The 14,856-nt window shown below is 38.2% G+C and overlaps 1 protein-coding gene across 2 annotated transcripts in view; it reads left to right on the top strand.

Moving 5' to 3' along the window:
- Positions 1–14,293, top strand: part of BMPR2 (bone morphogenetic protein receptor type 2) — a 222,080-nt gene extending 207,787 nt beyond the window's left edge. Inside the window, exons 10-13 of one of the 2 annotated variants that reach the window (XM_027873575.1) lie at positions 628–764; positions 4,457–4,629; positions 6,967–8,249; positions 10,173–14,293. In XM_027873575.1, the coding sequence (XP_027729376.1) occupies positions 628–764; positions 4,457–4,629; positions 6,967–8,249; positions 10,173–10,423 (1,844 nt within the window). In that variant the 3' untranslated portion in view covers positions 10,424–14,293. Of the gene's footprint in view, positions 1–624; positions 765–4,456; positions 4,630–6,966; positions 8,250–10,172 lie in introns of both variants that reach the window. The other variant, XM_027873574.1, reaches the window with a different exon arrangement.
- The last annotated feature ends 563 nt before the right edge of the window (positions 14,294–14,856 follow it).

The raw sequence follows: 14,856 nt of genomic DNA, 5'->3' as shown, positions 1-14,856 counted from the left end.
AAAAAGGACACTCAGCACAATGCCTGGCACATAGTAAACACTATAGAAATGTTTATTCCCTTCCCTTCCTCCTTCCCTAGCAACACAAATCTTTTTTCTACAATAGTTGTTGTGAAATAATCACCCAGTATCTTCTTGAACTTCATAATGTTCATTCCCTGACTCTGCTCACCTCCTGTAGCTGGGGATAGAATTTAGGAATATCCACTGCCTTTTATGTACATCATAGGCTTTTCCTCCACAAGTTTTTCTGAACTATTCCACAATTAATGCTCCAAAATCAGGAAATTTATAAAAACATTCACACCTTAGAATTTGTCATTCTTTCTTTTTAATACTATCTTTTTTCTATTGGTGTATATTATAGAGCTACAATGAGTACAAATTATTTGCTAATAGTACAGTTCTCCCCTTCCCCCCATCAGTACTGGTTTTTAAATGCCTAGCTGTAATGAAAGTTTCAAAAATGAACTAGAAAGTAGAAGAGAGTCCTGCATAGCCAAATTACTTGTACTTGTCTCCTTGCTGATTTGAGCTTGGGTCCTTGAAGGGTCAGTGACATTGTTTTGTTGTTGCAGTTGAACATTTTACATCGGTTCACTTTCCTAAAACCTTGATTTTAAGCAGGTGAGTCTGTGCCAGAGTACCAGATGGCCTTCCAGACAGAAGTAGGGAACCGCCCCACTTTTGAAGACATGCAAGTCCTGGTGTCTAGGGAAAAGCAGAGGCCCAGATTCCCCGAAGCCTGGAAGGAAAACAGCCTGGTATGTAAGAGGAAAAATCGAGTTATTAAAGACGAGCTAACAAGAAAATGCTGTCATATTCTTTTAAACAAAATGTGAAGTATATCATTTTAACAGTAGATTTCAGAATTGCTTTATTTCTTCAGTATAATTATGACTATCTAAATTCTTTGGTGTAAAATTAGAGCTTGAGAGTTCTTGTTTCTCTCTCTTTTTTTTTAAAACAAGAAATTAGGACAGGAAAGGTTTCATAGGAGTAATGTATACTACATTTACCATAGCCTCATGAAGAGTTTTAAACCAGATTGAATGACAGCTGTAATCATACATATTAATAAAGCTTTCCAAATGTGGTTGTTGAGATTTCTTCATTTGCTTGATACCAAAAGTAAATATATCAATCAGCCATGCAGATTAGCATAGGTCCATCAGTCCATAAACTAATAGAAATGTTAGGCAACCATGGGAGAAAAAAAAAATGGAAAGAAATACTATACTTTCAAAATGTAACACACAGCACTGAAACTTTTTCACAGACACTTCTGCTATTTGATTAAATTGTTGTTATAATAATATTACTAAGCTTGGAACAGACTAGTGAAAATGAAAACCATTAGGTTAAAAAAAATCTGTCTGAAAGACATAAATGTCTAATAGGCAATTTTGCATGTTGTTAAATTTTTTCTTTTTATAATGGGTTCATTCTCTGATATAACCATTTTTCCAAACTTTATCCTTCCATAGTTTTGTTTTCTTTATAGTTGAAAGTTAGTAAAACTTGGCTAATGATTTTGAGAAATGAGCATTTCATTTCAGTGCCATCATCCTCAAAGCTGTCACATAAAGAAATTCTTAGGAAATTATCTTCTGATCCTTTACTGGCTTGTAATACACAGTCAAGACTGCTTTTGTTTTTAGAACTTAAGTCATTTACTTAACCAGAAAAATAAAGCCTGTTATTGTGAGTCTTCTGGCATTTTAAAAAGGCATTATTAAGCACCTCCGAAGTTTTTGTGTGATATTCATTCTATGCATTTTTTCTTGAAAGCTTTTTACTCTTTAAAATAGGTTGCTAAGTAAGGGATTAGGAAAACTTAGTTTATTTCCAAATGATGCATTTAAATAGTTGATCAGTCCACAGGACTGCCTCCCTGTAGCAAAAGTCCACTTTTAGAGTCAGGGAGAGCCCAAAGTAGTACAAAAAAAAAATTAGAAACCAGCTTTACAAATAATTGCGATTTTAATATAAATGCATTGACTGTAGGTTTTCTTAAAAAAAAAATCAGGGCTAGGTGGATAGGTTCAGTCAAATGAAGTCATCAGTGTAGGGAAATCCTAGTGTAGGTAACAAATCTCAGATATCACTTGTAAATTAGTGTCTTAAAGGTTGTCTGATGAGCATTGGGAGGTTAAGTGATTTACTTGTGGTCATACTGCTCAGTGTGTCAGGTGAAACATTTGAACCTGGTTCTTCCTGACTCTTTAAGACCACACCCCTTCCACTACCCAATATACTTTACATAGCTTTTTTTCTTTTTATGAATTTCAACCTTCAGGCATAAGTTCTCTGCACAACTCCCACCATAAATTTCTCTTTCTCCCTTAACACTCCGTTATTCCTTTTCTTCTCTTTTCCTCTAATGTCTTGGTTACTCCAAAACTCTCTTGGTCCACATCTTCTTTTCTCCTGTATTATTGCTATTATTGGAGACAAAAGCATTTTCTCTGGACTATTCAAAAATATCACTCCTGTCTTCAGAAATTCTTTTTTTTTCTTTTTGGTGATGCAATCAGGGTTAAGTGACTTGCCCAGGGTCACACAACTGCTAAATGTTAAGTGTCTTGGGCTGGATTTGAACTTAGGTCCTCCTGACTCCAAGGCCAGAGCTCTATTCACTGTGCCACCTAGTGGCCCATGTCTTCAGAAATTCTTGAAATCCTTTTCCTCCTCCCTCTTAAATCCCCGTCTTCTAAAATAAATTGTATATTCCCACAACAGCTCTTTCTTTCCCTTCCACTTCCTGTTAAATCCCCTTATCATCTAGTTTCAGTCATAAACATTTAACCTAAAGTTTCCCATGATCTCCTTGGCCAAACAAAAAAAGTCTCTGTTCTGGTTTTAACCTCCTAGGTTTTTAGTTATGTTCTGTCTTGGTATCTCTGACATTATCATTTCATAGTTTTCTTCCTTTCTATCCAGTCACTCTTAGTACCATCAGCTCTACTGGTTTCTCTTTACTGAACTGAAAGACGTGTGGGATCACTCAAGAATTCAGCACTAGCCCCCTCATAGCACTGTGCCCAGTTTTATCATTTAAACACAAAAAGAATATTATTTGTGTGTAAATAACTCTGAGATTTCTCTCTCACCTGGACCAATCTTCTTTCTCTCTAAATTTGTTTCTTTTGCTTCCTTAAGGAAATACTGTGGGTGTTAACCTGCCATCTTAAATAACATGGGAAAGCAGGATTCTCTATCTTATCCTTCTTTCTAATAATGATTTCCTATCTTTCTCCATTACTGTTGATGATGTCACAATCCTTTTAGAAAAGCACCATGGCGCAAGGAGAAAAGCAATAAACTTAAAATCAGGAAAACCCTAGATTTAGTCCTGACTCTTACAAGATATGTGGCCTTGGGCAAATCACATAACTTCTCTGAACCTCACAGTTACCATATCTCAGGATGGGGATAATAATAAAAATTCAACCTATCTTGCAGAGTTGTGAGGAAAATACTTTGCAAACACTCGTCATCTAAAGCTAAAGCGCTAAATAGGAATTGTTGGGGGAAGGGTTGTATTATTTAGCTTCCAGTGCTCAAAAGCTCAAAGTCACCTTTACCTCATTTCTTTCCTTTGTTTTCCCATTCACCCTACTGTTAAACCGCATTGTTGAATCTACCCAGTTATCTGCTGACTTTATCTTTTTCTTGGTTTCCTTGGTTCTTCATTGATTTTATTTCTCCATTCCAACTAACTTCACTTCCTCACAATATTCTACCCACATTTTTTCTTCTTCTGAACTAATTCTTTCTAATCACTCCACAATCCTTCCCACCCATCCATAGCCAAATCATAACCTTCATTTCTTCAAATTTTTAGCAAGAAGAAACCAGCCTGAAAATTTAAATTGGTGAATTAGTCACTTTGGGGAATATTCATGACAAGAAGCTAATCAGAAATCAGCTACATCTATATATTGTGTGGTAGTATATGTATGTATATACATAATTTTTTACATAAAGGCACTCCCTAACTCATATATGACTTTTGTGCCTTTCTGAGACAAGCAGGTAGGGAGGTAGCTAACCTAAGATTACATTACCTTTTAAAATTTCCTCGTCACTCTGCTGTTTCATATTGAGCTTGCAGTCAAAACATCTAGATATTTTTCAGTTCAGCTGCTGTCTTATGCTTTTGATGTTGAATTTGTGGACAAGTCCAAGTGTAAGTAAGAACCCTAATAATCTGTTTGGAACAAACAATATGAGATGGATGCATCTGGAAAGATCTCATGAGTTTGCTAACTTTTAATTGACTTGTTAATTTTGACTTGACACATGGGGCCTAGAACACATATTAAGAGTACCCTACATATAGTAGTTGCTTAATTACTCATTTTGAATCAAATTTAATTCATTAACTTTTAAAGTTATATTTTTAAGTTGAAGTTTAAGATTCAAATTGTTTGACATAAAGTTTTTGTCCTAGGCTGTAAGATCACTCAAGGAGACAATCGAGGACTGTTGGGACCAGGATGCAGAGGCTAGGCTAACTGCTCAGTGTGCTGAGGAGAGGATGGCTGAACTCATGATGATTTGGGAAAGGAACAAATCAGTCAGTCCAACAGTCAATCCAATGTCTACTGCTATGCAGAATGAACGGTAAGAACAGTGTGGAATTAGTTTAGGCATAAGTCACTGAGTGCTTCAGTAGAAAAAAGAAGTGGAATAGGAGGTAAGTTCTTAAATGTCAGACCAGTACTGCCATTTTCCCAGTGAAGGTTTTTGTTTTTCTTAATGAGTTTAGAGGAATACCTACCTTTATATCTAAAGGAGAGAAAGAAAAGATGTCTTTCTAAGTTAGATAACTTCCTTGAGAGGAGGTATACATTTCATTATCTATTCTCTGGGACCTTCACTGGTTTTTCATTTACTCAGAGTGTGACTTCCTTTTAGTGATCTTTTCCTTTACAGTGCTGTTTATGGCACAGTGGATTAAGAACTCTGGACTTGGAGTCAAGAAGATCTGCGTTCAGATCCTGCCTCTGACATTCACTAGGTTTGTGACCTTAGGGAAGTCACTCAATCTCCATCAGTCTCAGTTTTCTCGTTTGTAAAATGGGAGTAATAATAGCCTCCACCTCCCAGGGTTGTTGTAAATATAAACAAGATACTATCTGTAAGTATATAGCACTCGATGGCTGGCAAAGTACTTACATAGATTCTCTCATTTGTCCTAATAACAACCCAGTGAGTAAGTTTGGTGCTGTTATTACCATCTTCATTTTATGAGCCAAAAGAAGTCAGATGACTTTCCCAGTCTTAAAGAACAAGTAAGTGTCTGAGGCAAGATTTGAACTTGGATTTTCTTGATTACAAGTCCAGCACTCTGTCCATCAGACCATTCTGCTTCAGTCCATGCAAATCTTTTCTTGATTCTCTTAGTTTGTGATATTAATTTCTTACTGCACAGTTATACCCCACTACAAATCACTGTCAGGCAGTTCACATCAAGCATCCTTAAAGATATCCAGAAAAGAGCTAATAGAAGTTACAGAGGGCCCAACTCTCTATTCCCTGCTGGGATTCTTAGGAGAGGAATAAGTTTGACACTTGGACAGTTTTCTTTTCCATTCCCCAGCATATTTAAGTTCTGAGAGCAAACTGTTATGAAATAAAGTGCTGCAATTGGCTCTCCCTGGACTGCCTGCTCTCTGCTGTTTTTCCTCATGTTAACATGGTCTTGGTGGCCACTGGGCTCCCATGACAAGTAAGTAACAGGTTGCAAAAGGTCTCAGGTTCCAAGATTGGTTCAGAAGAGGCAAATCTTCCCAGAGAGATTCATTCTGCTGTCATCTCCTCCCTGGTTCCTACAGCTGTCCAAGGCGCTCCCTTTTCTCTTCCTCCCTTCCCTGTGCTTTTGTTCTGTAGCATCTCCTTTCTGTCAGTCTTTGTGATTCTTTCAGTACTTATTGCCCTTTCGAGATGCCCTCTTCCCTCTGACACCCCTACCTACCACCTACTGTTATTGGTGATTACGTTGTTGATTCAGTGATCAGTGTTGCCCTTAATGTTCTTTTTAAATGTTACCTATATATTAATGCAAAGGTGTGTTGTGGGCTCAGGTGGTTCACACAGCATGATTTGGCTCATGCTTCACACCTCCTTAGGTATAATCCGAGTTCTAAAGACACTCCAACCATCTTGGTCAGTTTTGGGTCACTAACAATTGAGTCAGAACCTCGCCATTTCCTTGGACTTTCCTTTCAAAGATTCAGAGGCCTCACAGGCACCCCCATATGGCCCCATAGGGGATCCCGGTTCCTTAGGCTAGCTGATACCAGTGTCCACCTGTCCCCTAAAGCTTTTGTGGCTCTCTGAGACCTTTCTGGAGTGTGAAGATAGAGATCAGGCACACTGATGGTCAACTTCTACCCATTAGTATAGATGCTTTGGCCCTTAATCTAATATTTCTTGAACAGCTAGTTTGTGCATAGCATTCTGGTAGGTGGTATAGAGGTTCAAAAGTAATGATGTCTTTTATCTCCAAGGAATTTGTAATCTAATTGTGGCCATTTGTTAAATAGTTGTTATAGTATTGTTTTAAAGTACTGCTTTTAATTGGTAAGCTTTTATGACTGTCGTGCTGCTGTTTATGCAAAGAAAGGTTTAAGTTGATGCTTGTATGTATTTAGGAAATAAAAAAAGAGAAAGGATATATCTGAAAAGTCTCCTTAGGTTGGTCCATTTCCTTCAGTAGTCCTGTGTTTTTATGAAAGCAGCATCAATAGCTGATTATTATCACTTTTGTTTAAAGAAATGGGACATTTTGATATTCAAGTTAGTTAATGTGAATTTTCTAAGTCATGAAACACCCAGAATAAAATGGGTTATGAACCAAAATTAAAGTAACTCAGATTTTAAAATAAGAGATGTTAAATGTGGAGATAGTTTGTCATAAATGGCCTCTCAATGTGACACTTTTTTTCTTTCTTTAAGCAACCTGTCACACAACAGGCGTGTGCCAAAGATTGGCCCTTATCCAGATTATTCTTCTTCTTCATACATAGAAGACTCCATTCATCACCCAGATAGCATCGTGAAGAACATTTCTTTGGAACATTCAGTGTCCAGCAACACACCCTTAACTGTAGGTGAAAAGAACCGAAATTCAATTAACTATGAACGACAACAAGCACAGGCTCGGATTCCTAGTCCTGAAACTAGTGTCACCAGTTTGTCCACAAACACTACCACTACAAACACCACCGGCCTCACTCCTAGTACTGGCATGACCACCATCTCGGAGATGCCCTACTCAGATGAAACAAATCTCCATGCCACAAATGTGACTCAGCCAGTTGGGCCAACCCCTGTGTGCCTACAGCTAACCGAAGAAGACTTGGAGACCAACAAGTTGGACCCAAAAGAAGTTGATAAAAATCTAAAGGAGAGCTCTGATGAGAACCTAATGGAGCACTCACTTAAACAGTTCAGTGGACCAGACCCCCTGAGCAGCACCAGCTCCAGCTTGCTTTACCCACTGATAAAACTTGCAGTGGAAGTAACCGGACAGCAGGACTTCACACAGGCTGGTAATGGTCAGGCGTGTTTAATTCCTGACGTCCCACCTGCTCAGGTCTATCCTCTCCCCAAGCAACAAAACCTTCCCAAGCGACCTACTAGCCTACCCTTGAACACCAAAAACTCCACAAAAGAACCCCGGCTGAAATTTGGCAGCAAGCACAAATCAAACTTGAAGCAAGTGGAAACTGGAGTTGCCAAGATGAATACAATCAATGCTGCAGAACCTCATGTAGTGACAGTTACCATGAATGGAGTGGCAGGCAGAAGCCACAATGTGAACTCACATGTTGCTACAGCCCCATATGCCAATGGTGTAGTGCCATCTGGTCAGGCACCCAACTCAGTGGCACACAGGGCTCAGGAAATGCTACAGAATCAGTTCAGTGGTGAGGACAGCCGTCTGACTATCAACTCCAGCCCTGACGAGCACGAGCCTCTCCTGAGACGGGAGCAGCAGGCTGGCCATGACGAAGGCGTCCTGGATCGTCTGGTGGACAGGAGAGATCGCCCCCTGGAAGGTGGTAGGACAAACTCCAATAACAACAACAGTAATCCGTGTCCTGGGCAAGAGGTTCTTAATGTTGGCCTTCAGAGCACAGGCACAGATCCTGGGCAGTCAAAGCCCAGAAGGGCACAGAGGCCGAATTCCTTGGACCTGTCAGCCACCAGTGCTCTGGACAGCAGTAGTATACAGTGTAAGTGGAGGCTTTGTGTAACCAGTCTCTCTGTGCAGGTAACCACTCAGCTATCATCCAATTGTATCTCAGCAAGCTGGTTCACCACTTAAAAAAATAAATGAGAAACTATGGCACTCTGAGAAATAATAAAGTTTATTTTAAGCCAAAAAAATTAATTGTTTTCTGTGTCACCATTAATTAATATCATATTTAATGTAGGCAGCTATGTGACACAATAGAGTAGAGTGCTGGACCGAGAGTGAGAAAGACCTGGGGACGAGCCTGGCCTTGGACACTGACTAGCTGTGTGATCCTGGAGCAAGGCATTTAACCGCTGTCTGCCTCAGCTTCCTCAGCACTCACCTCCCAGGGCTGTAAAGATAAAACAAGTTAATGTTTCTAAACTGCTATGTGATCGCCAATTATTATTATTATTTAAATAGTTATAGATCTAATATACAGCAGACTTGGCTGTACCTTTACTAGGCAACGCTTATGTTTATGAATTGTAGGAACTAAGTAAATATCTATCAATTCCAAAAGACAAGCTAGTTCCTCGTGGAATAAGGTGAAGTTAACCTTTCATGAGTTCTTCTAGCATTTTAATTAGTTTAAAACACACAATACTACCCAGTGTAGCTATCATAAGAATGTAATAAGTTTCTTTGGGGATTTTATCCAAAAAACTAATAAATTGCCAGTTATAAGGAAAATTCAGAGCAGTCACCGGAGACTGTGGTACCACATGCTCCTTTCTTACTGTCCTCTTCATCTAGAAGCTTATATTGACAGGTCCCTGGAGGCTCCTGGCATCGTCTAGGCACTGTTCAACTCAAATTAAATTGGTACATGATCTCTGACCTATAGGAGCTAATCACCCAAAACAAGAGCTTCCTAATTCAGTCACATTTACCACTAAACAGGCACTTTGTTGCTGATTCTTTGATGTCAGCTTCTTGTGCCAACAAAACTATTGGAAAGAATTGACCATCTAATGAAGGAACAGCTTTGTCTGCATCATTAGAAAAGGCAAGAGGATAGCATGAATTAATCCTTTGAGCATATAGAAAGGCGAAAATACTTTCTTTTTTTCCATACAAGGAATTTATTTCCATTTTAGTTAGGAGTAAAAATGAAAATACTTTCTTGACATTACTGCCAGAGAACACTGCATACAAGGAAGCAGAAAACATATTCAAGATTTATGAATATCTTAGGAGAACTGCAACACAAGTAGAAGAGAGGCATATTCAAGACTTAGGTCAGGAGCACCTGGCCACATTCTTCAAAAATTGTCCCAGAGTGTCCAAATGGAAAAGGCCCTCACAATGAGCGACAGCTACCTCAGACAGGAAGGCAGTACAATATGACTCAACTGATCAGTTCTTAAGAAGAAAATCATTGAAAAATAGTACTTTGATAGGTCCACCATTTCTCTGAAGTACACAATATACTAAGTACTATTTAAACTTTGTCCACCTTGAGTTGACTATTAAGGGGCATAGAACTCTTCTATTTTTGCCTAATTTACCAGAGTTTAAGAATTGCACTTAGAAGAAGCAAAGCATATGAGAATTTCTCAAGGGCTTTAGTTTTCGACTGAAGTTATGTTTGTGCTTCTTTTCCCATCCCTGTCCTGCAGAACGATTTTGTATTCATAACTCATTAAGAGTTATTTTACAGGTAATTAGCCTAGAGCTGAATTTCCTGAGTATGAGCTGTGAGAGGGGAAAAATCAGGATAAAGAAGCCTCCAAATGAGTAAAGATAGGCTTTGTCCCCCAAATGACTAATAGTGGATTTCAAGATATACTCCATCAATACCTGCCACTGTCACTTGCCTTGATGGCTGTTTTATCATACCTATTATCTCTATATAAATTAACCAAACCACTATGGGCAGTTTTTTTCAATGACCCTTTTTTTGCTCTTCTGTTTTCAGTAGGTGAGTCATCACAAGATGGCAAAGCAGGATCAGGCGAAAAGATCAAGAAACGTGTGAAAACCCCCTATTCCCTTAAGCGATGGCGCCCTTCCACCTGGGTCATCTCCACGGAGCCCCTGGACTGTGAGGTTAACAACAACGGTAGTGACAGGGCCGCTCATTCCAAATCCAGCACCGCTGTTTACCTTGCAGAAGGGGGCACTGCCACAACCAAGGTGTCTCGAGATACAGGAATGAACTGTCTGTGAAATGTCTCACAAGCCTACCCAGAAAAGGACTTTTTTTCCCATCGTTTAAAACAAACATGCAGAAGACATTAAAAATAAAACAAAAACTTTATCCTCCTGTCAGCTCCCCCTACCAAGGACTTGCTTTAAATAGATTTCAGCTATGCAGAAATTTTTTAGCTTATGCTTCCATATTTTTTTTTATGTTTTTGCACTTTTATTTAGTCTCACTAAAGTTAAGTCTGTCTGTCATGACCACAGAATTCTATATATGTGTATCAAGAAGAGGTGGTCTCAAAATATTTTTTTTAATGTATTTCTGATAATCAGTTTGGACCATTTTCTAAAAGGTCACTAAAATCAGAAGCAGACTCTAAGACAGGTTTGACTGCAGTGGTGTCTTGTATCCGTGTTTGATTTCTGTGCACAAGCTAGTTTGTATGTTTATCCGTTCCTGAGTGTATCTTTTGAACATCCCTCTTGTGTTCTGTTGGAATGTGCAATAGTCTGAAGGCCACAGGATTACCCGGTGTTTCTGACATGGACACAGGTGTGTCCTCCCACACGGTTGATACTGGTTAATTTCTTCCCCATCAGTTGGGCTGGTCAGATTGTGTGACAGTGAACTTTGCATGTTGCAGCCAGCCTGAAACTGCTACCTTGTCTCATTTTTTTCTCTAAGGTTATTATGGAGAGTGCAAAAACCTTGCCTGAAAGGGCTCTAAAGAGGGAACCACAAAACTTAATTTAAAATGCAATCCTTTTTAACCTTCCAAATCTGAATACATTTCCTTCCAAGCATTTTAAGAAACCATAATTAGAGTATTAATTTTGAAGGTTCTTAAAATAAGAGAGCGTTGAACAAAAACATAAGAAAACACAAATGTCAGCCATTTTTCCATTTTATTTTCCTATTTGTATCTGTACTTTTCCCATATTCAGTCATATTAGTAATATGTTATGTAAGGAGTACGTTTTTACCAGAAAGCATGAAGAGCTAACACTGTGATGTAATTTTTAAGTAGGTAGGTTTTTCTCTCATCCCTTCATTGAGCAGTCTTTGACCTAAAAGAGGTTCTATTTCCTGGTTTAAAAATGGATTTCAAAAGTAATTTTTAGTTACGGACCTGTAGTATCTTGTGTAGTTAGTTCCCAAACAAAGCCGCATGGCTTCATCAGAAAATGATTCATCTTCCTAAGACCTAAAACACTGTGTGGAAAAATTATTCCGTCAGCATGCCAAATGCCTGTGGCAGGAAGGATTGCTGCCAAACCTGCCTGTCTTAAACTGATTGAGGCCGAACTTCTCTCCTTTCAAGTCATCTCTTTCTTTGCTTTACCTTTCACATGGTTCCTCCCCCCACTCTCCATATGAACTGTTGATATATAACTAGCATATGTGATGTGCTGGATGCCTTTTTCTGCCATAGCATGTCTATGTCCCATTCTTTGGACTCTTCTTATTTCTGAAGCTTCCCTCACCTCTTTCACTCCTTCTGAAACATATCTAAGCAGCCTCACCATATGCTTTCTCAGAAATTAGAGCACCTTCTCTCAAATGAGGGATGCCTTTCTTTCTAAGCACAATTCTTTTGATAACTCAATGTGTGTGAACAATAATAATCTAATACCTTTTATTTCTCCAAGTGGTCCCAGGGCTTTACATACACTAGCTAAGTAATTCCCAAAATGTTGGTTCAGGGATCTGCCTCCTGAACTGCACTGCCTCAGGCATGGAACCTTCTCCAGACGCTTCTCCATTTAGCCAGAGACAGCCAGCCTGACAGACCTTGCCTTGCATGCCCATTTCCTTCTTACGTATCCTAGCTGCTATGAGCTCACATCCTAGAAATGGGATACTTGCACCCATGTTTGGGTTCTTGACATTGAGCCCTTTGTCTACTTTTTGGCACTGATGCTAGCAAAAATGGTACGCCAGGCTTCTGTGTTTTGCCATTTCTCTTTAGTTGGACTTCTACAGACTTTTCTCAAACTTCTGCTCACATGTGATAAACTTGATTTTTCTAGTGATAATCATCTGTGTAATGAAACGATTTGAAAAAATTTTCCTGTGTTCTTCAGGATTTAAATACATCCCCCAGAGACATTTCAGGAAATTCTTTTAAATAATGGATAAGATATTCAAACCCTCATCCAATATGAAGTATGTTTAATAGTGAGGAAAGAACAGCTGAGCTCCCCCTAATCCTTCTTTTCCTGCCATGGTAGGAATTAGTCCATATTCTACTGTGCTTCATTTGGGGGCTAATTCTTTGTAAAAAGTGCTTGATGCAATCAAATGATGTGAATAAAGTTTATATACCAGATGAAAAAACCTCACTAGGTTTAACATTATTCATTTAACAAAAGCCTATTATAATAGTTGTATTTTTTCCCTCTACTTCTCTAGCAGTCTGATGGAAAAAGTAGGCAAGGTAGAAAATGCTTTTTGTAGTAAAGCATCTTATCAGTAAAATAATTCCGAAAAATGATTTTGTTAAATAGTCATTAATTTGTTTCAGACTACTTAATTGCTTAAATATGTTTGTAATTCTTAGTGAAACAATTTCACGATAACTTTCTTCATTGTGGCTCTGCTACTGCTGCAGAGCAGTAGGCTAAAATATATGTTTCCAAATTCTAATGTTTAACTGACATCAAAAACATTGGAATTTAAAAAGTAGTTTGATCTTTCTACAAACAAAAAGCCTTATGATGAAAATAATAGAATGTAGTTCACTGAACAGTAGTAAAGAAACTTTAAAGATCTAATAATAAGTAACCCAATTCCAAAATAGTACCCCTAACTAAAATTAAACTAGCATACCAAAAATCAAGTTGAAAGTTTTGAAAGTTTTTGTTTCATTGTTTTTGGGAAAGGGTTAATTATTTATGAGGAAAATAATTTTCCTTTTTAATGAATGGTTTATGAGAAGACAGTAGACTGATGCTGTAAATAAGGGATTGTGCCAATATTACATAAATAATGACAAGGATATTTTATGTGCTGCTTGGTTGGATGAAATTCAGTCACAGTAGGCAAGCACAGGACCAGATTTCCTAATTGTCTTAGCAGAGTAAAAGCTAAGAGGTAAGCAGGCATCAGAAGATAAGGGCAAACATATCCAAAGTTAATTTTCTCTTCTTGTAAGCTGGGAAATGTGGCTAATTTGATGCCAAAAGAAAAATCAGTCCATTACATGCTATCATGAATTCTAAAAAGGTTTCATTTCTGCTCATTATAACTTTACATTGCAGACTTAAGACAAAGTTATTTTTAGTAAAGTTGAAAGTGGATTATTGGTATAAAGAGATTTTTTGTAATGATTCTATGTTGATATAAAAAACTTGTGTTTTTTGTTAGTATGTTTAATGAGCTCAATTCTATCAAACATTTGTTTCCATTCCATTCCAAAACAATCTCCTTTTAGGGTAAGAAAACACAATTTTGTCATTTTAGAAAACAATACTGAGATAAAGTGTGTAGGAAGACTACAAGGAAAAACTTTGTGTGGCAAGTGGGTTTTGTAAGTCTGATTCCTTCCTGTTCATCTACTTGCTCTATAAAACTCTAATTGATCCTGAAGGCATCAAGAATTGATATAGGAAACATTTGATTAAATATATGTAAACATGTGCATGTACATGAGTGGGAGTTATCTTAAAAGAAGTTATCTTAAAATTTTTCCAAATTTACTATAGCATGCTAATTTATGGCTTAATAGACTAAGAGCTATGTGATGTTTCTAGCTAGAATGAAAACACAAGAATCATTTTGGAATGGACCATACTTAAGATCCCAGTCTTGCGCTATGTGAATTTTCGACAAAACCACCTTGAATGTTCCCTTTGTGGATATGCTCGATAAAGAAATAAAACTGGTAAATCACTGGTTGAGGTACTTATCTGAAAGATAGAACCAAAACAGGGCTGTTAAGCAGATATTCAAAGTTAAGCAAATACATAAAATAAAAAGTTAGGAAATGATAGGACTGGGAGGGCCAGGCCAAGATGGCAAATTAGAAGCAACCTAGCTGACTCTCTCAACATTCCCCTCCAAACAATTTTAAAATAACGTCTCAAATCAAATTTTGGAGTGGCAGAGCCAACAAAAGATCAAGGTGTTTTTCAGCCTTAGAAAATTTTTGCAGCCTTAGAAAATTTAAAAAGTTGGCAGGAGAAGTTTGAGACACCAGGGTGGAAGCCTGTCAAGAGCCCACACACATTCTTGCAGCAACCAAGACTACAGCAGCAGCAGCAGCAGCAGCTTCAGGCGACGTCAGCCCGGAAAGGGTAAAAGGGTCGAATGACTGGTCAGAAAAAAATTACAGAGGACCCTTTGCTGACAGTGGGTGCAGTTGGCACTGATTGGCAATTCTACTACCCGTAAGCAGTTCTGGGTCACAGTTCAAGGGAGGAGAGGGGCTCTGAGGGTCAGTCACAAGGGAGCAGGA

Source organism: Vombatus ursinus, unplaced genomic scaffold (assembly GCF_900497805.2).
Source record: "Vombatus ursinus unplaced genomic scaffold, bare-nosed wombat genome assembly UNPS02014802.1, whole genome shotgun sequence".
Lineage (NCBI taxonomy): Eukaryota > Metazoa > Chordata > Mammalia > Diprotodontia > Vombatidae > Vombatus > Vombatus ursinus.
Note: the sequence above shows the minus strand (reverse complement) of the source record. Positions and strands in the feature narration are given on the sequence as shown.